Genomic DNA, 27,654 nt, shown 5'->3' with positions numbered 1-27,654 from the left:
AAGATATCCAGCTGGCACAGTCTTTGTGGTTTTTAAATGTTTATTTTGTCAGAAGAAAGATTTTCCTGCTGGGCACCTCAGTGTCTGTTGGGGTAAGAATAAGACCTCACTCATTGTCCGTCTATCTTTTATTTTCATAAATGAATCTCACACCAAGGCAGCACATGCCCTTCTTTTCCTTTGTTACAGACAATTAGAAGGCTGGGAAATGGAGTTGGCACCGCTGATTCATTTTCATTTGCCCCAGAATTAAATTATTTGTTTCCAGTCACCGTTAATTAAGGGGATACTAATGTGTTGGACGCCAGGCAGTGTCAGAATTGGGAGCTGCTCACTGAGGGCCTGGCGCTGTTGAGCATGACGATCAGGAGGAAGATAGAATAGCAACAGAGGGTTGGGGATTTAGCTCAGTGGTAGAGCGCTTGCCTAGCAAGCGCAAGGCCCTGGGTTCAGTCCCCAGCTCCGGAAAAAAAAAAAAAAAAAAAAAAAAAACAGAGATGAGAGTGAAGTGTGCTTTTTCCTTGTATTGGGGGAAAAAAAGACGAGTCATGTCCCGCAGTGTGGGTGGAGACAAGCCGCCAATACTTCATAGCTGTGCACAGTATGTGTTATCTGACGGGTACCAGCAGCGAGAGCACACCTACTGTGACGGATTCTTTGCCACCAATGATTATTCTTCCACGAGCTTTATTTTCACAACTGCTTTAAAAATTAGACACTTGAAAAATGTTTTCCCTTAACTAAAGAAAAATCAAGGCAGAGAAAGACTGTTATTTCCAAATGGTCCCCTGCCCCTGGGGTTTCTGATTTTTAGTCTGATTTAGAACTATGTAGTCTCCTGCTCAATAGTGTGTTCTCCTAAGAAATAATTTGCTGATCATACCGAGAAAGTGAAAATTCTGTAGCTTTTTTTTATGACTTTTAAAATATTTTTTTATCAAATACCTGAATTGTGCTTGCTTTGGGGGAGGAGTTGGGCCCAGCAGTTTATGAGAACTGACTCAGCTGAATCCCATTGGTCCCCATGAGGAAATACCGTCATCAGGTATGATTATCTATGTATTTTACATGAGGAGGGTAAGACACATCAAAGTGTGTTAAGTACCCAAGGGCACACAGTGAGTGATCTAGCCAGATTTTAAACCCACAGTGTCAGGCTCAAAAGCTGGTGGTCCTAACCACCAGGCCTGCTGTATCTGAGATTTTACCAGAAATGACTCTTGACTGTGTATGACACCAACCCCTAAACATGATGGCTAAACAAATTGGAATGGGAAGACTTTTCCCAGCATGTGCTTGACATGTATTTAATTGAAAACTAATCTCGAACCACACTGTACACAGAGGAGTAATGCTTTCTTAGATTTGCTGTTCAACATGGTAACCAACTGGCCACAGGTAGCTACCAGATGCCTTAAACGTGATTTGCCCAGCTGCAATGCATTTATTATAAGGGCAAAGATATATTACACTAAAATTTGAAGACTTGGTGCATGTAAAAAAAATGCACCAGCTCATGTACAATTTTACACTTAGTATACATTAAATGATAATATTTCAAATGTGCTCAGTAAATGAACATATATTAAATCAACCTCCCTGATTTTCCCATCATTTTACTATCTCTCTTATAAAATAACTATGTGTGGCTCTATTCACTCTATGCTTCTTTTGGAAGAGACAGTGCCTTTTACAAGGCTTTCTGATGCAAAGGTTGACCTTTTTGGCAAACCGTATATGTTTAAAGTAGTGTTGATCCCAATGGGAAAGGGATAGAACAAAATACCTTCCGCCCTCAGAAAGTCATGCAGTCATACATTAGCCATATGCGCCTCTAGAATTCTTCCTTGGAGCCCCTTGAGGATGGGAACTTACGCTTTTGTCTACAGCACTAACAACTGATGGTTAGTTCAACTGATGGAGAGCTTGAGAGGGTGGAGGGTAGATAGACAGATGACAGTGCGTGGATAAGTAGAGATTCAGAGTGAGGATGAGTAGATGTTTGCAACAAGTGACTGAGTATACCTCCCTCTGGTACCAGGCTGCTTCTGCAGGTGCATGTGTATCCACAGATGTAAGGGCTTAGGAGAACCAGACTGACTGTAAAGGAATTAGAAGACTGTAAAGGAATTAGAAATGCATCGCTGTGCTCTTGCTCTTTTGTTAGCAATGCACAGAGTTCCCCAATTGATATGTTTACAAATCAATGTCTTCAAATGACCAAGTTTTCTACAAAAACACTGTCTTTATAATTTACAGAGTATGGAGGAAATAACTTTCTGTATGAAAAAATGTTATTTTTTTTTATGGTTTTGGAGATTGGAGAACTAAAGCTCTCCACTGGCTGAGGAGGTCCTTTCCCAGTATGTGTGCCTCTCCTGATTTTTATCTTGATTTATTATAGCAAGCATGTGCCCTCTAATCAGCACAGCACCTTCATTCTCTGCATCAACCTAGCCCAGAGAGTGTGCAGTCTTTGCTCTTTCATTTAAGCCATAGCAGCCATAAACATGGGTGCACAAGTATCTCTGTGTAGTGTGCCCTTTGGGTACAAGCCCAAGAGCAGCACAATTGCCTCTCATGAAAGTGCAAACCAGTGCAGCCATTGTGGACATCAGTGTGGAGGTTCCTCAAGAAAATAAAAATTAAAAATAGATACCAATGTCTTTTGAGTTGTTACTTTGGCTGTTTTTTTTTAATTTATTGATGCAATTTAAAGCAAAATGGCTGGTAGCAAAATGTCTCCCCTCCTCCACAAACACACTTCTGTTGGTTCTAAGTAAGGATTAAAAGGTTATTTTCCTTGTGTGTTATTTGTGATTGTGATGCCTGGCATAGACTAGACCATCCACTGTCTTTGCGTGTGCCCCTAATACCCATCTGAATAAAAACTGCTAGGGTCCTATCCTGATGGGTTTGAATCTTGCTTATCATCTGCACAGAACTTGTGGCTTTATAGTAATTCGTCAACCTCCTCCTTACTTATGTTCCCACATAGTTTCTCATTTCCTAACAAAAATGGAAGGTGGGGATAAAAGATTGAAAATTACGCTGTGAAAAAGCTACAATTAAAGTAGTTAAGGTATTCTTTATATGCGCGTGTTTGTGTGTTGTGTATATTGGATGCCCTATGGAGGCCAGAGATTGAAGTCTGGATGTTTTCTTCTATGGCTTCTCTGCATTATTTTTTAAGACAGGGTCTCTCACTGAACCTGGAGCTTACAGTTTCAGCTAAACTGTCCAGCCAGCTCATTGCCCACAATTCTCCTGTCTCTGTCCCTCTGTGTTGGGATTATAGGCATTTGTTTCCAAGCCTGGCTTACTACGTGAGGATGTAAACTCAGGTTTTCATGAATTCACTTTACCCCTGAACCATCACCTCAGCCCCTGAATAAAATTATTCTTTCTTACATGTTTACTGAAGGATTAAAAGTGGAACAAAATTACTTAGTAGAATCCTGCAATAAATTGAATAAGAATGGCCCCATAAGTCTTAGATATTTGAATGCTTGGTCCCTACTTGGCAGAACTGTTTGGGAAGCATTAGGAGGCCGACCTTGTCGGAGGTGGTATGCCACTAGGGCCTCACTGTTTTGCAGAATTTAATCATTGACTGGTTGATTCTGTTACTTTGGGGGCCTTTGGCAAAGCAGTACATCAAAAAGAAGGTAGCCTGTGGTAGCGTGAACTGCTCACCTCATGCAAGCTAGGAAGTAAAAAAAAGAGATCTTGAAGGAGAACCCACAACCACCACTCTATTAAACCAGCACAGCCCCTAACTACTAAATACTTGTCTTTATGCCCAGAGAGAAGTGTAGTCCTCCCCTCATCAAGGAAAGTTTTCCTTGTAACATATGAAGACCGTTAACAAAAAAACCACAACCGATCAAAATCCAGAGTTGTGGAGCCCAGTCTGAACTGACACATCTAAGACTTCCACACCAGAAACGGGAACATTATAGGACAGGGGGCAGATCCAGAAGATCAGGGAGTGTGCGGTGAGATTGTCTCTGGTGATGTTGGAAGCAACAGCCAGAAAGTCTCACCAACAGGACTGCCTAAGCATGAGCTGAACAAGAACACCGGCAGACATCCCAATGTGGACGGTGATAAAGCTCAGCCCTACACAAAGAACAACAGGCAACTAAGGAAAGCTGAGAGTGGGGGGTCTTTACCAGTGGAGAGCATGCCAATTGGCTCTCCAATACCAAATAGTCCGCCCCAAAAACATACACACAAGTGACAGCATACAGACTGAGCAGGGTGTACAGATATAGACCTAAATGCATATAAACATATGCATTTAAAAACAATGAAAAAGAGGCCATGAATTTGAAAGAGGCCAAGGAGGGTTTTAAGGGAGAACTTGGAAAGAAGTAAGAGAGGGGAGAATTATTTAATTATACTGTAATGTCAAAACCAGAAGAAATATTTTTAAAAGACTGGAAGGTCAGATACTCCCCTTCAGAGCACATCCCCATTGGCCATGACACCTCCAACTCGATTCCACCTCACAAAAGTTCTGGCACCTGTCAAAGTTGGGTAAGCTTGGGACAAAGTCTAGGATGTGTCGGTCTTTGGGGAAAATTTATCAAGCCAAGGCAGCCTGCATACCTCCCTATGACACAGCCCACGGACAAATGTACCCTCCCCATCCAGACAGGAGCATTGTGGGGGTTAGGACAGCCAAGCTTTCATGCTTCTGGAACGACTGTGCAGACAATAATCCTTGACATGTTCCAACACCTGCTACACTAACCTGATTTAACATACCTGCTTCACGTTTCCCAAAAGAGGGGGAGTCTTGCCTGCAGTGCTGGTGTGTTCTTTGTCTTGAACAGTGTCCCATCCCAGTGTGTCTTAGATTTCAATACCTGTATTGACTCACACATGCAGCTAAGGAGGTCTGTGTACTGGATGGAAGCCCCAACTTGTTCTAGGAGTGTGCTTCAATGTGTAGCTTCTTATTTTTACCGTTTCATAAATATTGTTGTAAAAACCCGAAGTTAGCATTACTTATTAATTATTTAAAATTTTACTGCTTCAACTCTAAAATTCCAATTATTGCTATTCAAGTTCATTCACACAGATTTATATAAATTTATAAGTGGGTTGTTTTCTTCCTGTGTAATGTGGACTCCAATGACTCTTCCTTCTGGGTCTCCTATTACCAAGGATGATTAAGATTTGACATTTTGGGAAGTTCCTAGTATAGACTTGATGCCTGTACTGAGGAAGTTACACTGGTTGCTTTCTTATGTAAATATCCCATCACAGACAGGCTTGAAAGTAAGGATCCTGAGTAGTTTTAATAGCCGCATTATGAACAATATAGTTTCCATGCTGAGGGAATTTATGGATGTCTGACCCATGAAGTAGTGAAAAGGATAATTATTTAATCCTTGCTTTATGGATTTTTTTAAATGTAAAACCAATTATATTCACTCATTAAATCTCCATTCACTGTAGCTGTTTCTTATCCTTGAGACTGTTGACCCTCTGGGATGTGTAATTCTTTCTTCCCGGGGACCTGTCCTATTCATTGAGAGACATCTAGCACCCTCCCTGGCCTCTACCTCCTTGATGCCAGAAACACCTCCTGAGTCAGTTAGACTACTAACATTGCCTCTGGATAGTTCTAGATATCTAAATTTATCCCTAGCCATGGTCAAAGGAGACAACCAAAAACAAAACAAAAAAACAAGAAACAAAAAACAAAAACAACAACAAAAAAAAAAACCTTTAAAAGCTACTGATGCATGCACTGTGAGAACTCCCACCAAAATATTTATCTCTGATGTGTTCTCAGAAATTGTATCCTAATGTGGGAAGCACCATCAACAACAACCAATAGTTGGATGTGTCCCCCCTTGTATTTTGCCTTTCTAACTAGCATATGGATTTCCATATATGTATATGATTGTGTTTTGTTCACACTTGCCTTCCACCCTCTCTTGTCTGTCCATGTCCTGTGACCTCCTCTTCCCCCGATGTGTCTTCCTTCTGCTTTTGGGCTATAGGTACCCTTTCATTAATCTATGTCCGTGTATGAGAGAAAACTTGCTTGTCTTTCTGAGTCTTATTTATTTTGACAATGGGAAAATCCCATGACATCCACCAATTACTTAAGTTCATTCTTCTTTATGGCCCAATACAGCTCTGCTGTATATATGCACAACACTTTATCCCCTCACCAACAGGACACCTCCCTTAGAAAGGAAGACCACCCAACTCAAAATATCAATAGTTGGTAGACAGTTGTTCTACATCTTGGCTGTTATGAACAATGTCACAATGAACATGGGTATGCAGGCGGCATGCTGACTTAGACTCCTTTGGTATACACCAAGAAGTACTATAGTAGGATTGTATGTGGCAATTCCATTTTAAAATCTTTAGAAACTCAAGAATAGTGGTTTATATGCTAACTGACCAATTTAGTTTTCAAAACCTACTTTAATAAGGGTTCTTAAATACTTTAACCTCCCTTCTGGCCCACCACCCACCAGAGGTAGAGGAAAGGAAAGGTTAACAGAGCAAAGGAGGATGTGGACCTGTTCAGAAATAGTTCTTTGGAGAAAATCCAATCTGCGTGGTCAGGATATATCAGCAGTTCAATTCTCACAAACCAGCAGCAGCAGCTCGATCCTCTCACAAACACCATTCACACAAATCAGCAACAGCTGAAGATCCAGAAGAAACCACAAGGCTCTGCCAATCAGCCCAGATCTGAGGATGTGGCAAGAAGCCACCAGTGGCCTGAATCTGCAGAAGCAGCAAGAAGTCACCAGAACGAATGCCACCAGAAGTTTTTTTTTTTTTTTGGTGTTTCTCTCTATTAAATCACAACAGATGATAACTAACGAAGACTGGAAAGGTGAACCAACACCAAACAGTATCAGCAAAGCCCAACAATGACCAGCAAAGAATGGCGAGGCGCACCAATACCATCCAGTGTCATCCACCGTCCATTGGGCTGTATTCATATCCCTTCCAAACATGTGTTCTCTCAAGCATCCGCTCTAACAGAACATTACATGCCCCCTTTCCAGGCTGCCTTCAGAGAAAACACCATGTGTCTGTTTTTAGCAAAACACCTTCCAATATGACCGCTTCAGCAAAAATATCCAGAAAAACAGCACACAACACAACTGAGTCTCCAAAGAAACCAACAATTTCCACTATAAACTTCTAATCCCTAACTGTGTCTAAAGGCTTCATTTCCACCTTCTCTTAGTCCATATTTTTAAAACTTTCTCTCTGTCTACCTTTCTTTCTGACTGTCTGTCTTTCTTTCTGGTAAATTCTGATTGGACCATCACTGAATACCTTAAGATAAAGCAGCAGTGGGGAACCTTTTTGAATTTTCAAGCAGTGGAGGCTGGGCTGTGGGCAGCTTCATATTAGCATAGCCATTTTTTTTGTAGGAACTAAATTGCATTTACAAGACATAAAAGTGCCTGCTTCTCCTCTTATCCAGAAACTTTTATTGGTGATGATTGTTTCAGCCACAACATTTTAATGAAAGACACCCAGGTGTTTGAAGAGCTCCTAGGGGATCCATCAGGATTGCCCAGTGCTTTCTGATCAGTCCCCAAGTGAACGTGTCCTGTGTTGAGGACCACCACATTTGAGCAGTGAGCTCACAGGGTAACTAAGGTACAGGGTGACTTGGGAATGCTGGGAAGTATGCTGACCCATACCATGACTCAGTACTGGCGTCACCTCAGCTTTTTTGAGGTCATATTGATTTAGAAAGTGGCACGTGCCCTTGTTTTTTGGGACCTTTAAGTCACCAAAACAGCAGATCCAGGAAAGTGTGTTGTTCTACTATTTCACCTTGGAAAAGTCTGAAAGTCTTAGGAGAAAATATGTGATGCGTACCCTCTGGGCCAGTGATGGGTGCTCGAGATTCACACCAGGCATTGTACACCTTCTCTTCGCGCAGAGTGTGAAACACCAGAGACAGGCAACTTTAACACAGTAAGGATGGGTTTCCTCTGAATAAAGCAGGCTACAGAAGATGGTATTGTTTTCCCTAAAAATAGATGACAAGTCACAATAAGGGGGAGCATTTGGATTGTTTTATAGATCTTGGAGAATAGAGAAATTTTCAAAGAATTTACTAACATCCCACACTACCTCCTCAGATTCATTTAACCTTATTAGAGTTCTGTGCAGCATGGTGCACAAATGGAGAACCATCCATGCCAAAACAACTTCCTTCGGGGGGGGGGGGACAATGAAACAAAATCAGCTCAGTTATTGAATACTTAGAGCATTTTTTCTCTCTTTAACTCTGGCTCGTTGCAAACTAACAAGCAGTCTTAAATTTTTAGCCATGTCAGAGTACATTTATCTTGGTTCCAAGGTTCCCAACATATCCTGGCATGTAATTTTGCTTTCATGAAGTATGAGTTATATCGGTTCCATTCAGAGTGTCCAATATCCTGATAAAACATTAATTAAGACTTGGAAAGTCAGACAAAGCTAGGGATTCTTTTATGCCCTGAAAACTGATGCCATGGTTAGAGACATGGCCCAGTGGGTAAAGGCATTTGCCATGCATGCAACCATGAAGATCTGAGTTGGAATCCCCGAAAGCCATGTGAAAACTGACTGCATCGTGTGAGCTTGGAGGGACGTGGGGGGTGGCAACAAGAGAATTCTGGAAACCTGCAAAAGAGCCAACCCATCATATGCAAGAGAAAACCAAGCAACCTAAAGAGTCTGTCTCAAATGAGGTAGAAATCAAGGACCAATACCTGGAGCTGTCTTCAAGCCTCCAAATGCACACTCATATGCATTCACACCAATGCACACACACATGCACATACACATGCATACACACACTGGGCTGATGTGATAGTACAGGGAAATATGTATGTTACAGAAAATAGATTCCACACAGCAAATAGAGAAGGCAATAGCATGAGATGATTTTGCAATAGAGATATTCTATTTTTCCACCAATGTCGTGTGTTGTAATGAGATCATTTAAAAAGCTGTTCAAACATTGTTGAAACTTAAAACTGAACCTAGTATGAGCTCCTCAAAAAGACAGACAGAGAGTTATGAGTCCTCTGTGGTTGGAACCAGACAGTTCCCACTGTCTGGTCCACCACATGCATGTCTCCTGTTTGAGGATTTGGTTGCTGAACTGGAACCTGGTTGCTGCCTGTGTGTGTGCTGATGTTAATGACCATGTGTTCAACCACAATATTCACAGCCTAGAGAAAAGAAATAAATGCTTTAAGCAAGGGACTTACTGCCAAGAAGTGCACTGTGGGGCTGGAGAATACTGTTCCGTGGCATGTTGCTTGCAAAGTACACACAAGACCCTGGGATTGATCCCTAACACTAGAAAAGCAAGGAAGGAAGGAAGGGAGAGAGGGAAAGAGAGGAAAAGGGGGAAGTTAAAGAAAGACATTCTGTGGCCCATTGTGATACGCATGAATATACATTTATAACACATATAATAATATATGTGCACCAAAATATATAATGCATACCGAAAATGTTTCTAGAAACAAAGGCTTCACAAAATGGACTTACGCCTTCCCTTATTGCTTGAGTCTCAATTAAATATTTTCATTTCTAGCAAATTTTCTGAGATGCTATATAGATTACTAAATTGATTTCACGGCTCATCAACTGAATACACTGACCTGAGCCTTCTGCCGTGTCCACCAGAGGATGACCACGGCATCATCGTGAGCAGGCTCGGATGCTTAGCGTAGGGCCGTGCTTTGGCCTCCCAGTTTACGAAGAGCACTATGCATTCTGTGGTTCATTTGTTCAGGCCAATTTGCTATGAAATGACCTTTCCTCAAATTGCATTTGCGGAGGGCGTGACTAATGCTCCTTTATTGTATGTAAGACTCAACAATAAGTTGTTGTTACATGGACAGACACGTTTTACTCTTTGACTTGACGTCATTTAAAATGTCAATAGCCATTTACCTCATGGCAGCATAAAGGAAGGAGCATGTACCTTGAGGCTAGATCTCTAGGTGCTGGCTCTACGCCCTGGTTATATTGTTTCTATGTTTTTCTAAAACAATGTATTGAAGATAGTAATTGGAAGTAAAGATAAGTGAGGTGTTTTTGAGGCAATTAATCGAAAATTTAGGGCCAAGACTTATGAAATTGTGATGAAATCTATGACTCACCTACTGGCATAGACAAAAATCTACATGGGTAGCCTCTCATTTGAGAGCCCTTTGCCTGAGTGGTCTACCCACTACTCACAACAGACTTTCAAGTCAGCCAGGGGCTCCTTCTAGGAGGCTAGAGAGATCACTCGGTGATTAAGAATGCTTAATCTAGAGGATCCAAGTTCAATTCAAAGCACCTACATTGTGTGAGCGGTTCACAACCACCTGCTAGCTGAGGAGCTCTGACACCCTCTCCTGGTCTCCGTGCAACGGGGACCCATATTCTTGTACACACACACACACATACACACACACACACACACACACACACACACACACACACACACACTAAAAAAATTTAAGTCAGAGGAATGAAACAAAAGATCTTACATAAAAACAACTACCTAATCTACTGGGATATACTTGATTGCGTCTGTTTGGCATCATTAGTGACTCTTAACCTTGTACTGGTTCAGCTACCCTGTCTCCTGGAGAAAGGCTAGAACCAATCTAGGGGGTGAACCTGTCAGTTCTGTGTTTGCCGGCACATCGCACCACCAGTCTGGAAGACCCACTTCTGTGGGGTAGCAACAGGGACAAAGATGGTGGACAGCCCCCCCCCCCGAGGTGTTTATTATGGCTGTGCCCAAAGTTCCCACAGTCACATGGGTGAGACACATCACAGGGCTTCTCTTTGTTTTAATGAGTCTGTTAAGGCACGCGTTAGAAGCCACCAGATTGTTGTACCTTTTAATAAATATGTCGACTCTCCAACGCTGAGCACAGACCCCCATCTGAATTGTAAGTGAAGCTGTAAACCACATGAGTGGGGTACCACTGCCACCTGCTGTCCACATAGCCTAATTGCAACCTCAAGTTCGGGTAAGGCAATACATCTGTGTTCACCGTGGACACATTTGTATATAGAACAATAGAAAAAACATGTCGCTCACTAGGCCGGGGATGGGAGAGAATATGCACTGCTAGAATTTACTCTGCATTTGCTTCGCCTCACCTTAGCTGTCCCAGACCCAGTCTCATGTGTCCTCTGCGCTTCTTGACAGGATTGGAGGCGCCATTCCCACTGTGTTCTCCTACTTTGCTGAAGTCCTGGCCCGGGAGAAGCGCGGTGAGCACCTCAGTTGGCTCTGCATGTTCTGGATGATTGGCGGTATCTATGCTTCAGCCATGGCCTGGGCCATCATCCCCCACTATGGTAAGGGCCTTCGCTCTCTTTCTGTTTTCTCTCTGTCCTGAGCTCTGGCTCGGAGACAGTAATGTCCTCCCCAGGTGTCTGTCTTTCCTAACACTCAGGGGTTGGGAAGGTCTGTATAAAGTATGACTCTCACGTGGTTCTTTGGACATATGGATGACATAGGGGAACTCCTGTGCTATTCCTGCGTGGTGCTTTCGGTCACCCCACCACTGCCTTTCCTTTAGTAGGGACTCCTTCTGTCTAGCCCACCTCTGACACTGCGCGCCTACATTCAGAGTCTGGTCTCATGGGTTGAGGCTTTGGTCCTACACAACTGTCCCAAGGCTTCAGATGCTAGCTGCAAGGCCTCCCGTGACTGACCAGCTAGAAGTCTGACCTTCCCCACACCCTTTCTCGGTTTCAATCGGTTTCTAGATTGGCTCACAGATCCTGGGGAAATGTCTACCTTAAATTCTGCAGTTTATTTTCAAGGATGTCACAGACAGTACAGGTAAGCTTCGGATGAAGACATACGGAGAGGGAAACTCCTGAAGCTTCCAGTTCATGTGCATGCTCTGTTACTAACCTAGTCTTCAGCCAGAGAACAGTGTGCATAATTATGGTGTGTCGTTCTGGTGACCAGTTCTAACCAGGAACCAACCAAAACTTACATCATCTAAACAAAGACATTCCTATCACCCAGATAATCCCAGAGGACGAGATCTGTGCCCTGGGCTGAGGACAAAGCCCACCTGTATTTGCTGTCAGGAATCACAGTATTATAGTCAATGTCAACATTTTGCTGTTTGAAGCTGTCACTGTCACTTACTTGCTATAGCTATTGATCAGGGGTTGAAGCCAGATTCCCACAACATTCAAGGAGACAAAGACCCTCCACAAGGTATTAGCCAGAGTGACCATGCCACCCACCACTAGCATTTATAGACAGGGGACTTCCCATCACTCTTGAGCTGTCACCCTTTCAGATACACAGGGTGTCCAGTTCTGGGTCAGCCCCTGCTGTCTTCAGACAGCTCAGCTGGAGCAGGAGCAAGAGTCCTGGCTCCTAGACTGTGCTCTGCAACTCGTAAGCAACACTCCCTACCCAGACCCCCCAGAGCCTCTCATCAGTTTCTCCTCAGCACTTGGCTGTCTCTGCTTCTGGGAGCAGTAAAGAGGCCAGGTCCTGAGCACTGTCGGTCACAGAAAACGCAAGTTTCACATTGTCTCATCTAAAGTGATGTGCAGGAATCAGGAGAACCCAGGGGTCCAAGTCATTATAGAAGGAAAAGGAAGGAAAACCAACACTCCTCCCCCTCTCCCTTGTGTGTGTGTGCATGCATGTGTATGCATATGTGCATTGTGTGTGTGCATGTGTGTATGCATATGTGCATTGTGTGTGTGCATGTGTGTGTGCATATGTGCATTGTGTGTGTGAGTGCTTGTGTGTGTGCAGGCTGACATTTGAAAAGTAGAAATGCTGTATGAAGTAAAAGCTGGGGCTGTAACTCACTGGCAGAGTGTTTGTCTGGTATGTGCCAGGCCCTGGATCCAAATTCCAGCATTGAAAAACCAACCAACAAACAAAAACAAGACAACACACAGCCTACTCTTGGTTCTTTCTAAAAATATGATCAACCAAAACAAACTCGGTGTTAAAAAAAACCCACTCCCTTATTTTCTACTCTCGTTTTCTTCTGCAAAGAGGACAGTTTCTCTCTTGATAAAGCATGATTTTGTGAGGGTCCCATCAGACAAGCACGTGGGTATTCTGAGGCACTATCTTTTGTTTCCCTGTATTGAGTACAAAACTTGTGCTGTCTCACTCTTCCCTTTATTTTTTTAAAGAAATTTATTTTATGTATATGAGCACACTCTTGCTGCCTTCAGATACACCAGAAGAGCGTGTCAGAACCCATTACAGATGGCTGTGAGCCACCATGTGGTTGCTGGGAATTGAACTCAAGAAGAAGAGCAGTCAATGCTTTTAACCGCTGAGCCATCTCTCCAGGCCTCACTCTTCCCTTTGATGAACCTACAAAGTTATGTAAATGTCAAAATGGCATTTAACAAGGACACAAAATTGAGACATGGATTGTCTTGGTGTATAGAGAGCTTCCCTTTGCTGAGCTGAGTACTGAAGTTATGGGTGGTGTGTTAGCCCAAGTGGTGAGCTTTTCATCTTGAAATCACAGTTGATTCTGGTTCAGAGGTCCTTTAGTGTGTCCAGTTCCTCCATAAGAACTGTCTTCTGGGGCTGGGGATTTAGCTCAGTGGTAGAGCGCTTACCTAGGAAGCGCAAGGCCCTGGGTTCGGTCCCCAGCTCCGAAAAAAAGAACCAAAAAAAAAAAAAAAAAAAAAAAGAACTGTCTTCTGCCACCATCTAAAGAAGCAGAAATTTTCTCATTTCATCCGTGACCTCAGGACCTCAGGTTGTAGAACAGCATTGAGTCCAGGCACTTCTGCCTCTCAGCTCAGAATGACAAGGACACTTGAGGTGTTACTTTGTGGGAACTAGAGGACAGACAAAAGGAGATGCAGACATTTCACAGTATCCAACCTTGTTCACCGTGGTTCTCAGCGCTACTGTGGGTCCACCCCCAGGCAGTCTTTGTGGCAACTAAAACGAGGGACTTATGGCCAGCAAAATGACTCATTGGCTAACAAGCACTGCTTTTACAAAGGACCTGAGTTCAACTCCTAGCACCCACATCAGACAGTTCACAATTGCTTGTAACTCTGGCTCCAGGGGTACCCAACATCTCTGGCCTCTACAGGTCCTAGTGGTACTCACATGCATGTACCCCCACCACAAACAAACACACACACAGTTAAAAATAATAAAAATAAATCCTTTTTAACAAGGTACTCTCTGGGTGGGCAAAACTGTAGCCCCATTCATAATTTTTGCATAGGTAAGAGGGAGATAGCTCTCTCTTTCTCTGTCTTTCTGTCTCTGCCTCTCACTCACTCCTGATTCTCTCTTTCCTTCCCTCCCTACCTTACTAAGCCCTCTCTAAGCGAGCCTTTTCCTCTCATGATGCCTCCATTCCTTGGCTAAAACCAAACCTCTCTGGAGCCCCTTGGCTCCTTGCGATTCCCCTCCTGGCCCCTCCCTTCCCAACATATCACTCAGCATCTCATCTCCAGGGTGTGCTAAACCCCTTAGATTACCATCTGCAAGCGTCTGTAAGCGAATCAAACGATGGCTTCTATTCTCGTGCTAGGGCTTCAGCCCCTCTGCCTCTCTCTAACCCTTCCCTTCTCTCGCCTGTGCATGGCCTGCACACTTTTTCCTTTGCCAGCCTTCAGTGGCTGGCATCCAGGAATAAGCGCACATAGCATTTTTCGTTTTTAATATCAAACAGAGCAAACTAAGTCATCTATAACTAACCCGTCTGTCAAAACAAATAATCCGTCTCTAACTGGAATGTCTAAAATCACAGTGTGAATTTAACAAAATGAGGTGTCTGGGGTTGACTTTAATTGCAATGTGGGTAGAAACAGTGACCAGGATAGTAAATTGGTCATGGGATAATAAAATCGAAGGACCCAACTTCCTAGAAATCTTTTCACGATCGTAAATGTAGCACTAACAACAAATTATCACAATCAAGTCCTGGCTGCCAATTAAAACCAACGGGGTGGGGTAGGGATTTTCTTTTAGACACCCTTGCTAGATTTACTGTTGGGGTCTTGTCTTTGAAAAGTTTTGTTTGCTTTTTAAAAACTAAAATTCAAGTCAGGCATTAGTGGCACATGCATGCCGCTTGTCCCAACACTTGGGAGAAAGAGGCAGGTGGATCTCTGTGTGTTCGAGGTCAGTGTAGCCTAGAGCAAGATCCAGAACAGCCAGGGCTACAAAAACAAATCAAGTCTCAGGGGAAAAAAATCAAAAGTTTCTATACTGAGGTGTCTGCAAGTGAGGTTGACGCCACAATGGCTTTCTCAGGGTGTCCCTCATAGAGTCCCTTAGCCACGTGCTTAAGAATTGTGCACATCTTTCTGCGGAAATTACACTTTTTCGTAAGCTTTTTCAGAAAGTTGTCTACTTCCCACAATCAAATTGGATCCTCTAGGGCGAGGACTCAGTGTTATTTTTATTCTTATCCTTTCCAGCATAAAGTATAAACAAAAAAATACAAATTATACATAGTTAATGTTTACAACCTAACTTCGTATTGTGCAACGGGGCTAATCCCGTTAAACCTCTTGTGACCTGAGTTAGATCCCTGGAACCCACATAGTGAAAGGGAAGAACTAACCCCACAAAGCTGTCCTCTGAACTCGTCATGGGCATCACACACATGCACACACACACACACACACACACACACACACACACACACACACACGCACGCACCACGCCCGCCATTCTGCTTTGTCCAGTTGACTCTAAAGCCCATGGAAACACGAGCAGTTCTGTTGTTCCCCTTCCACCACTATATTCTTTCTCATTGAGGAGATGTAGCCATGTAGGGCTGTGTATGGGGGAATTGATTTTCTCCAGCCAACAGCAGGGTTTGGTCTGTAGAGAAGGTGTGGAGAGTCGACCCCATGTTGCAACTATGTTTCAATTGGTAAGTGCTTTCACACTTGCGGTTGGCTCACCACAGAAGGCTCTGTTGGGTGCCCTGAACCCAGATACTTTTCTGTCTCCCGGCCCACAAGCTCCAGTAGGGATCCTAAGCCTGAAGTCATTGAGATACAGGCCATGGTGCCACACAGGCCTCTGAGGCAAAGCGCAACTTAAGTTTGCCCCGAGGATTCTGAAAGGATTCTTGAGCAGTTGGGTATAGCAGCAGAAAGAGGGTTTTGATAGCTTCATGGCCTGATGGGTTAAGACAAGTGCTAATGCTTGGGGCTAATACTGGATAACAGGAGCAGCCTAGGTTTGAACCAGTGTTGGGTAACAATGACACTCTTCTCTGCTCAGTCTTTGGTAAAGCTTTGCCGGGAGCCTAGGAGTTGCTAATCCCTGAAGGTTTCCAGCATAAACTCACTCACCTGTGATCCTAGCACTAAGCAGGGCTGAGACAGAAGGGTTACCGTAGAGCAAAGCCCTCTGGGCTACATAGTACATTTCAGCAGAGTTAGTCTGCACAACGAAGCCCTGCCTGAATCTCTATCTCTTCCCTTCTCCTTCCCTCCTCTCTCTCCTCCCCTACCCGTCCCTTCTCTTGAGTCAATGAGGTCTCAAGAAGCAGCAGGCTTTGCTGTGTCCTCAAGCATCTCCCTTACTCTCCACCTGCACTCAGCTGCTGGGCTGCCTGAGTCACTCCTGGTGGCTGAAGCATTGTCCCTAGAACAAGGAGTAGGGGAGGAGACATCAAAGCAACAAAGCCAGGGAGTATGTCCCAGCCCCCAGCACTGGATGCCCATGACAGCCACACTAGGGTGTAGCTATCCTGGACGCCTCTTCTCAAAAGCTGACCCCAGCTGACCCAGCACATAAAGGAGCAGGCCGGGTTTTCCTTCTGCTTCAGAAGTTGTATGGCCATAATTGTCTAGATCGGTGGGCTACATGATGATTGGATGTATCATGTGTTTGTTGATCTTGTCCGTGATGTTCACATTGCTTCTCTCTTTCTACCACGTGAATTCTGAGACTCAAACCCCAGCATCAACAGCAAGCACCTTTACCCACTACGCCATCTCCCCAGCCCTACGTTGACAGCGCCAGTGACACACACAGTGGCAAACAGGAGTTTGCAGGTGGCTCTTGTGAACCCAGAAGAGGCTAGGCCCTGTGTGCGCCTAGTTTTATCCTCTTGAGGCATTTCTCTTTTGAGGTATTACCTTTGTTTACTTATTCGTGCACACACTTGTAATAGCACGTGCATGCACACATAGTAATGTGCATGTGTCAAGCACAGACAATGACAGGAGTCCTTTCTCCACCATGTGGGTCATGGGGATGGAAACCAGGTCAACAGGCATCTGTACCAGCTGAGCCCCTTGAGACACCTTCACCCCGTTGTCCGTGATGGCTGTACCACACATATCCTAACACGGTGTTCAGGAGTTTCCTTCCCCACCCCCCATCCCCAGTAGCACTCCTTGTCTGTCTTAGGACAGCAGTTTTAACTGAGGTGATGGTCTCCCGGCGAATGTGGGTGGAGACGAGCAGTACTTTTGAAAGCAGACACAGTTCAGATGGAAGATTCCTCCCCACACGCCCCTTCTCCCTCTCGGCACACTCTCCTGTAATGAGAACTCATCAGCGTTTAATGGAAACCCAATTACCTTCGGGGGGGGGGGGGAATGGAAGCTGGGCTGAATCATCACCTCGGTCCTCCCTGCTGGGCCTTCAGTGAGGCAGGGACAAGGGAGATGATGCTGCACTGCAGTGCTGTCCACTCTGTGACACTCCCTTGCCACTGTGCCTTCTTGGAAACTGTGCCTCGGATGACCTGTTCTCTACGCCATAGGCATCCCAGGGAGGAGCAAGGATGCTTAGTCAACTAAGGGAGAGGATTTTTGGCACGAAGGGCTTTGGTCCTAAAAGCTCATTCACAGTGCTCAGCACCCAATAGCCAGCCCCACAGACTGTTTCTGCCTCACCCTTCACTGCAAGCAGCATGTCTGTATGGCCCAAGTCCACCCACTGCACCACCACCCCATTTCATCCATAAAGACAGTGGCCTGGAAAATGCACATCTCCCCAATGATGTCCAAATTGCCCTGTCCTTGGATGAGACCTACAAGTCTCTCTCTTACTGAGGAGGAAAGGAGAGGAGACCATAGCTGGCTAGGGAAGGGATAAAGAAGCTTCCCTTTGGTCACAGAAGAAAGGAATTGTAACCAATAACACATCTGTGTATCACTGCCCCCTTGAGCTCTTAAGCCTCTCAGTTGCCCCTGGCCACTGCCAGTCAGCATTCCAATGAGGAGTTGGAAATTGGTAACCATGGCAACTCCAGTAGATATGCAGTCATGGAAAGTGGCAACCACCTCCAGGTCTTTTGGTGGAGGTCCCAGCTATTGGATGCTGAGGCAGGAGGATTTCAAGTTTATGATTTCACTGGGCTACAGAGTGATTCAAGGCCAGCCTGGGCAACTTAATGAGACCCTATTTCAAGAACTTTTAAGTAAAAAGTGGGGAGCTCGATAAAGCTCAGGGATAGAGTTCCTCCCAGCTATGAGCAAAGCCCTGGGTCCCATTTTCAGCACCACAGGGAAGCAGGCAAAGTGGCAGCTTGATTGGCTGTGGGACTCCCTCCTCTCTACCTGAGATAAGCAGGACATCTGTAGCGTGTGCACAGAAACTACAAGGAAAGGGCAAGAACAAGCCAACACACGGTTGCCCAGAGGATAGGAGGGAGGGGAGAAAGAAGAACCTAACAGTAAGACAAAGGAAGAGAATCAGGAGACCTTAACACAGTAGAACCCCAGTGGCCTGAAACGCAGGGAAGTCACACTCTCCACTCATGTTCACGGGGCACCTTAAAGAAAGGGTGTAAGCCTTGGTGATTTTCTGATATTTGTGTGAGGACCTGTGTGCTCGTGTGCCGCCATCGCTGCTTGTCAGCACTCCTGCCCACAGTTAGGTGGGGTCTCCAGGATAATGCTTGTACACGCAAAGGTGGACTAACCACGAGTTACAACTAGCAGGAAGAGAACTGGAATATATCGGAATGCCTACACATAGATATATGGGTACCTCGTAGGTGATCAATAAGGCTGGAGAACCAGGTTCAGAAAACAGCAGGAGTCAGAACACGCCCTAAGTGGCCAACATGATCCATCAGAAAACTAAAAGTGTTCTGAGGCCAAAGGGAAAGGCAGTTTAAGAAAAGGCGTCACAAACTCCGCAATCTGAACACCCAGGGTCACAAGCATCCTTTTTACTGGCTTAATTGTTCATTAGTCATGGCGGAGGGGGTTGTTCCCTTTGTGAGGTATAAGCCTCCGAGGAGCACTTGCTTCAGTATAGCTATCAGCGGAGGATTCCATTGTGGATAAACTACCCTGTATTTGCTTCAGGTAAGATGCTTCCTACCTACTGATGTGCCAGGTACTATTCGAAGGGTGGGTATCGTTAGAGTAAACAAGGATTTTGTTTGTCAGTTTAGATACTAGACGTTCAAGATCCCAGCCAGTGTATTTCAGACTTATTTGGTTCTCAGATCGTAGGTGACTAGACCCCTAAGTCTTCTTCAAAGTAAATGTCAACATGAACCAACCGACAGACTAGAGCCCCCAAGAATCCTGGAGAATTTGACCTCCAGTAGGAAAAAGTGGGCATTTCCTTCTGTTGTGAATAATGAGAGTTGTTGATGTTGGGTTTTGCCTTAAGGATAAGTATTTCCTTTTGTAGAATGAAATTTTCTTTTAAGAAATGAACAGCGGGCTGGAGAGATGGCTCAGGGGTTAAGAGCACTGGTTGCTCTTTCAGAGGTCCTGAGTTCAATTCCCAATAACCACATGGTGGCTCACAGCCATCTATAATGGGATCTAGTGCCCTCTTCTGGCCTGCAGGTGAACATGCATATAAAGCTCTCATACATAAAATGCATAAATAAATCTTTATAAAAGAGAAATAAGCAACAATACTAAGTGCTGGTGACAACACAGGAGAATTCCATCTTTCGCACAGTACAAAAGGGCAAGCAGGTTAGCACTTTCACTGTGGAAAATACATTGCCAGCTTTTAATAAACCACAAGAAAACCTAACATATAACCCAGAAACTGCCTTCCTGGCATTTCCCTTAGAGAAATAAAACATTAGGTGGGTGCAAAAATGTTTATATGATTATTTACAACATCTTAATTTGTAATAGCCCAATCAGAAACATCTAAAAGAGTCCACAGTGCATACACTGCTATTCTATAATACAAGGAAACAAATAACTGATGTGATAGCTTATGTTTCTCAAGGTCTATACCAAAAGGCTTGTTTATATGACATTCTAGAAATGGGAACATAGAGGTCAAAAGGACCCAAAATAGGGTGTGACTGTAAAGAGGTCACGTGAGGGCAATCTTCACAGGGCATATTTTAGTGTCTAGATTTCTGAAGTAATTATATAAATCTACACATGTTAAAAAATTATGTAGGGCTGTGTATATCCGGCCCTTTGCACCAGTAGGCTCCATGCCTGCAGAATCAACCAATCCTAGACTAGAAGTACTCAGAAAAGACTGAATCGGTACAGATGGTTTTTCTTGGAATTATTGCCAAGCAATATGACATAACAACTAGTTGCATGGTATTTGCGGCATGGTACGTAGTTAAAATAGCCTAGATGGTTTAAAGTTCTCAGATGTGTGTAGGTCATGTGCAAAAGTTAGGCCATCTTTAAGCAAGGAATTTGAGCATCTGTAGATTTGAGTGTCCACAGGGTCCTGGAAATCATCCTCCACAGATGCAAAGTGATGCTGAATTATGTCGTCTGTCCTGTCTGATGCTGCATCCTCAAGTTGTGCAAGTTTAGCCACTGTGGGAATTCAGATGAAGGTTATGTGTGATTTCACAAATAGCTTTATGTGAATCTACAATTGTTCAAGATTAAAAAAGAGTACTGCTAAATATGTATAACTAAATATATCTGTTATGCCATATTTTTACATTTATTTTTTATTCTAATGATCTTCAGGGTAAAGTCAATCAAGTTATAACAACCCTTTTTGTTTTAATAGACAATCTATGGCATGGAAATGTTTCCCAACATGAACAGTGGAAGGTTAAAAATGATTGAAGAGGCCTTCCCAAAAAAATGAGACAGAGGATATGTGGACACTGTACTAACAAGGACTATATCTGGCTGATGGCACCTGTCCCCTTGTTCAAGTAATGCTGTCATAGCCCCCATGCCAAGCCTTCTAAGGTCTAATCTTCGTTTTCTATAAGAAAACCTAGCTACCTGCAGGAATCTTTATTATTTCAAAAATCATACCAAAGAGTTTATAAGAAACAGAGGCTGTCGTACCATAGCATCCGGTGTAGGAAATCCTCTCCGGACTGGTGTTTTCCTTCAAAAGCATCCTGAGGGCTTCTTAGTCCCCTTCACACAGTGTGAGAATGAAGAACTCCTTTGTCCTTCCATTAGAACTCTGACCACACTCCTTACCAGGCCAAGGAATCCAGCTTTAGCCAGCTTCTGATTCCAGGCTACACGCCAGCCTTTCTTAGTCCGCTCAGCCTCCTGTTTTATAAAATGCTACAGACTCAGAGGCTTGTACCACAAATTCTCTGCCAAGTTATGAAGGCTGGAAGTCTAAGACTGAGGTCCCAAGAAGGCTGGTTCTGAGGAAAGCTGTCTTTCTGACGTACGGACTTCCTGCTGCGTGGCATAAGTGAGCAAGATCTCTCTTCCTCTTCTTATAAAACCACACTCCTGTCTGACCAGCGCTCCATCCTTAAACCCTCTGTGGGCCGTAAGGGCCCTATCTTCAGATATAGTCATATTACAGCACAGTGTTCAAGCTATACATTTGGGGAAACACAATTGGACCCATAACAATATTGACCATGATCTTAGCAAAAGAAAAAAAAAAAAAAGGAAGGGGGTTGAGCCCTCCAGACATTAGAAAACAATTCTGTCTTCTGAAGATACTGGGCAACAGTGGGTTTTTCCTAATATGTATTGCTCTTCAGCACAAACTGCAGAAACTAACTTGATAATTCCCTTCCCAAGGCCTTGCTGTAATTGCATGGCCCCTTGAACTTCCTGCCCCCTTTCTGTCCATATTTCCAGCTTTTGGAGAAGACAAAATACATACGTGAGGTTCGGTCAGAACTCTCTGAGAAGCACTGTGCTAAAAACACCCTTGCCTGGCTGAGTTCCTCGTTAACCTATTAGATCCCGCAGCCAAGGCTTATAATTAGCATCGTGTTTGAGTCCTGGTAACTAACTGCTCTGCTTCTAAGAGCACTTCCACCTGGAGGGACGGGATGAGCCATCCCGTTCCAAAATGCCCCTTTGTGTGCATTTTTCTTCCATGTGTGTGATAGGATCCCCGAAGCTTTAATTACTTTTAGCTATCCAAGGTTGTTAAGGTTAAAAGTTGTAGAATTACTCATCTTGGAGGTAGTGCATAATATTCTCCCATTTATACAACTTAAGCCCAACCTCATTTTTTTCACAGAGCCTACCAGCAGGAGGTACGGGTGCTAAGTGAGTTGCTCTCTTACAGTCTGACTTGGTGAGGATGTTGCGTGAAGCTGTTAAAATCAAGGCACCTTAGTTTTGCTTCTAGAGGGTATTAAGACGATCCAAGATCTTAGCAAATGTGCCTCACAAGTACTGTTCGTTATTCCCCTCTGACTGACTGCCTGAGATGCACAGTTAGCTCCACAGAATAGCATCTTATTAGGAGAAGTTTTTAAATGGGACAGCATTGTTCAAGTTTGGAAGGTACGTCCTTCTAAATCCTTAGGAATTGTCTGGTCTTTTCTGAAACGCCTCAGCACTGGTCCCTTGAGGACAGATTGAATTGCATTTCTCACTTACTCTTCATTCTTCTACCCAACCTTCAACGCTTCTCCAGATATGCAGTCCATCTTGCTATAGAATGTGTAAGAAACATCAGGAGTTGCTTGAGGTTCCAATGACACATTTTCAGAGATGACAATAAGTAGTTGAGAAGTGGCAGGGTTCAGGCTCCAAAATCTGGCAAAAATCGAAGGAGACAAAATATCACAAGAGGAGAATACGGTCAAAGCATGAAATGTCCCTTTTAGATCTTAAACAATGCTCTTGTGAAATTGTTTAATAGGAGAAGGGGTTGAATGTTAAACCATGTGTGTATTCATTCCTTGCTTGGTCTTCTCAGTGATTAGTAGAGAATCTTAATGACATGACTTGCATGAGTTTGCAAGTTGGTTAGGGGCCATGGAATGAACACACACACACACACACATGCACATGCACATTTATACATATATAACACATATAATATCTGTATGATCTGTTTTTAAATTATCTGTTACCCAATGGCGCCAAACAGATGCATCAACAGTTAAGAGTGCACACTGTTCTTGCTAAGGTCAATCCTCACGTTGAAGAGGCTCACAACTGCCTATAGCTCTAGTTCTCGGGCATCTAATGTCTTCTTCTGGCCTCATGAACACTTGCACTCATGTGCACAGACCCACACATAGCCACATTTATGCACAAAATGTCAAAAATAAATCTTCAAGTTACCCAATGAAGAAGTGGATTCTCAACTGTCTCCCTTGCCAATAGTGGGACTCGGTCTTGAGTTATTTGATAAAAATGTACCTGTATACTTGGGTCTGAAAATATTTATTGAGTGGTGCCTTTGTGCCTGGCTGGAGTCTAGAAGCCAGCAGAGATTCTAGGCTAAGAGCAGCATTCAGGGAAACATCTCATATGGGGTAACAGAGAAGAGTCAAGGCCTTGATGTTCATCCTCCCTGTTGTACCCAGTGGCTACCTATCACTCCTTCATCCAGTATTTTGATGAACTTAGGAAATAGAGCTTGCTGGAGCCATCTTGGATCTTCTGTTCTTTACCTTAGAAATGGTGTTACTAAGTGGAGGCAGGTTCACATCAACTATAGGTCACATAAGAGTTGGGGGAATAGGGAAGGAAGAGGGGGTGAATTGTGAGGGGTCAGAGGAGTCCTGGCTTCACTTTGCTCAACAGTTTAAGACAAAGATGGACAACTTTGAGATGCTTGAAACTACACAAGTGGCATAAACAATGGCGATGACACGAGAGACCATGATAATGGCCCCTGGTGGTCTGTGAAGATTTTCAGAAGCCTTATCTTATGTCGCTGAGAAAAGTCAAAGTGCATGGCCATGTGCTGGGTACTAGCCAGGCAGAAGACAGCAGCAGAGAGCAAGTGACAGAGCTAGCCCCTCACTTGGACCATTCCCCCCCTCTGTCTCTGCTATGTACGGTTTATACTCAAGGCAAGTGATACAGCTTCTGTCTCCACAAGAACAGAAACAAAGATCGTGGGAGGTGCACGCCCCCATAGAACTCCAAGGGTGTCTCAATGGAACCAAAGAGAAGGAGCTGTGAACCCAAGGCCTTGCTGGGGTTTTTGTCTTGCCTTTCTATGCCCAATGCACACATACCTCTGCCTTGGATTTTTCTTTATATCCTCAATAAAAGACAAATATGACTTTAGTCCTCTAAGCAATTGCTAGACTCTAAAGCCAGAAGTCAAGTTTTCTTGTGACTTCCTCTACATTGAATATAAGGTCTGATCTAGTCTGGCCTCAATCTTTTGTTGAATTGACTCATATGGTTACCCCATCATCAAAACCCTTTGTACATATAGGTCAAAGGCAGTTGCCCCAGTTCACTCATTTAATCAAACTTGTGCTATGAGCAGAGTTTTGCCCTGTGAGTCACTGTGCTTAGGAATGGGTTCCCACCCTGGGTTTGTGAGAAATGGGGCTTGGAGTGAAAGCAGGTCGGAAAGATGTCAGTTCTATCAAGAGCAACTCCCTAGTTTAACTCATCATGCATCTGGGGTCATGTCCCATCATGCACCTGGGGTCTTGTCATGGCTAAGCTGTTGCTGTGGTTTGGTCATTGAACGTGATCTCAAACTCCTAGGTGTGTTTCTCATTTTGGTGACCTTTGCTCTATGTAGTGTGCAGGGCATTCTTGGGTACTCTTGCAACAGAGGGATGTCCCTTCTCCAGTCAGATCACATGCCCTTGGACATTTCTAGAGAAAAAGCCTCTTGATGTTTGAATGCCATGGTTTGAATGGCCCTGAGATGTCCTGAAAGATATTCGGGTGATCAGACAAATTGTTCATAGATTACAGCAAAGGAACTGCACAGCAGGGAGATTCCGTGAAGTCTAAGGGACTTCACCTTAGACTGTCACCCATGTTGCCTGTCACCCATGGTGGGAGAGCCAGTCTCAAGACAACAACAAAAAAGTGAAAGAAAACATGAAGAGATTTGGGGGCTGAATTAAGATTTTTTTTCTAAAGTACATGGAGGACTTTTCTGTGGTGTACTCATTCAAGAGAAATATCTGATGTTACTTATAAAAATATAGATCATGCTAATCAAATGCATTCTGCCCCTCAAATATGCCCAGAGGAATGCACATATAGACCCATGAGGCCATAGAAGGATATATTCATAGTAAGAGTGTTTGTGGAAAAAATAATTAGCAACCCAGCTGTCCATCACTAGGGTAATGGGTATGTAAAAGGTGTGGAATCCAGTGTCGGTTAAGAACAGGTATGGCAGCAGGGTCCGAAGCATGAAACACTGAGTAGCTTGAAAGGAATAGAAAAAGAACACGGAGTCCAGAGCATGCTGCTCTTACGTTAAGACTCTCGGCCACTTTGCAAGGAGGTATTCAAATTCGAATCTATGACTAAAGACACCTCATCTGCAGGGAGGGTGTTGGGGAGGGGAGGGGTGGATGCTGATACGAAAGATAAATGATGAACCTTATTTACACAGTGCCGTGCAAAAATGTAGGGGAAGATGCAGCCCTCTGTACCTGGGGTTAAGGAGAAAACCAGCTCCAAGGGTTCCTGCAGCATTCACATTGCCTAAGCATACGCTATGTGAATGACAGAAATGCAGAAGCACGTGAGACCCTGACTGAGCCTGTACATCTTCCCCCCATCTACATTCCTGCAGCCGTGGGGCCTCCAAGCCGCATTCACTGAGAAATCTCCACCCTCTCCTTAACATAGCATTCTGTGGCCTGATATTAAATCCCATATAAAAAGTTGTGGAATGGGTTAGGAGCTCGCTGAATTTTCTTGCCAGGTGCAGGAATCTGTAGTTAATTAGCAGCCGTGAACACCGGATAGTCACTTCCAAAGTCACCAAGTACCTGCATGCAATCAGCTGTGAAATAGGTTTCTGAAGCTCATCTGTCCCATCTAAGTAACACTGTACCACTTGACAAATAATGTGGAATAAGTGGTTTGTTAAGGAGCTGAATTTAATCATTCCACAATGTGAACATCATATATATATTATATATACATATGTATGTATCCATATATACATATATGTATATGGGTATATATATATCTATATGTATAGATATATATGGATATCAAAATGTTATGGACAGACACACTCTATCAGGAACTGGATTTCATCCCCAGAATGAAAAAGATATAGGCATACCCTCCCCCGGACACACACACACACACACACACACACACACACACACACACACGGGTGGGGGGGGGAAGAGACCCACAGACACACAGACACAGACTTAGAGACACAGACAGAGAGAGACAGAGACAGAGAGAGATCACCACTCCCCCTAAATATCTTATATAGCATTGTCAGTTTTTCAAAGACACCGATATTAATACAGCCGTGGTTTCTTCTGATCTTAGGAAGTATTTTTTTTAATGTTTTCATGTTACAACAATGAAGCTACATTAATTCATGGCACAGAACCAAGCTCTGCTAGAGAGGTCTCAGTATACGTTATTCTCTTAAGTAAATTCTTATTTCTTTAGGGTAGAGTGCACTCTTATCATCCAGGGTGCATATGGGCATATTGCTGGGTTTTTGTGACTATGACGTACTATTCAATAGATATTTAAATGCAATAGAACCTATAATTTAGAAGTACCCCTGCTATGATCTAAAACCGCCTAGCCACAGCAATTTAATATTTGTCCTTTCTACTTCAACAAAATTAAGCGTATGTATCAAACATTCACACTGAGTAATGCAGCCATTATCACTCTGCGTGTTTCCGAGGAAAATCATGACTCACATGAACACCTCCACATAACCTGCCACTTAGCGGTTCAAGGCTTGCCATAATGGTTTTATACAAAAGATCTAGAGAACACGCAGAGGAAAGGGGTTAGTCAGAGCCTAGAGTTTGCTCAGAGTCAGACGTCTTGTGCCTTTCCTGCTGTGATTTGTGAACAGAGCCCTGCACTGAGAGAACGCTCCTCCCATTTGCAGGCTTGCCCTGTGGTAGAGTAGAGACCGGATCAGCAGATCTCATCCTGACTCAGGCTTCATCTGATTGGTCGCCCTCTGCACCCTGCCACTGCCTTGAGAAACCTGCTTTCTTGCCGCCTAAGTGCATCATAAATCATGGTTTCCTCTTAAGGAAAAGCTATTGATTTGCTCGTCTGTGTCCCCTTTTCCCTCTGGCGCACAATTTAGTGGGAAATTGCAGCTTCCTTTATGCAGTATGTTATAGCCAATTAGAAGGGCGGACTGTGCTTCCCTGGTATACAAAGAGAGGTGGCCCGGGTGAGGGATTTCACACCACTTGTCCTGCGGAGAATGTAACCAACGGATAATAGCTTGAGCGGCTGCACATGCTAGCCAGACCTGATCAGAATTATTCACTG

General features: G+C 43.9%; 1 protein-coding gene across 1 annotated transcript in view; it reads left to right on the top strand.

The window, feature by feature from the left end:
* Positions 1-27,654, top strand: part of Sv2c (synaptic vesicle glycoprotein 2c) — a 195,538-nt gene that overhangs the window by 96,669 nt on the left and 71,215 nt on the right. The window contains exon 4 of the mRNA NM_031593.2: positions 11,222-11,373. Coding sequence (NP_113781.1) covers positions 11,222-11,373 — 152 coding nt within the window. The remainder of the gene's footprint in view (positions 1-11,221; positions 11,374-27,654) is intronic.

This window comes from Rattus norvegicus, chromosome 2 (genome assembly GCF_036323735.1).
Source record: "Rattus norvegicus strain BN/NHsdMcwi chromosome 2, GRCr8, whole genome shotgun sequence".
NCBI lineage: Eukaryota > Metazoa > Chordata > Mammalia > Rodentia > Muridae > Rattus > Rattus norvegicus.
The sequence above is the reverse complement of the archived record's forward strand: the minus strand, read 5'-3'. Positions and strand labels throughout refer to the sequence as shown.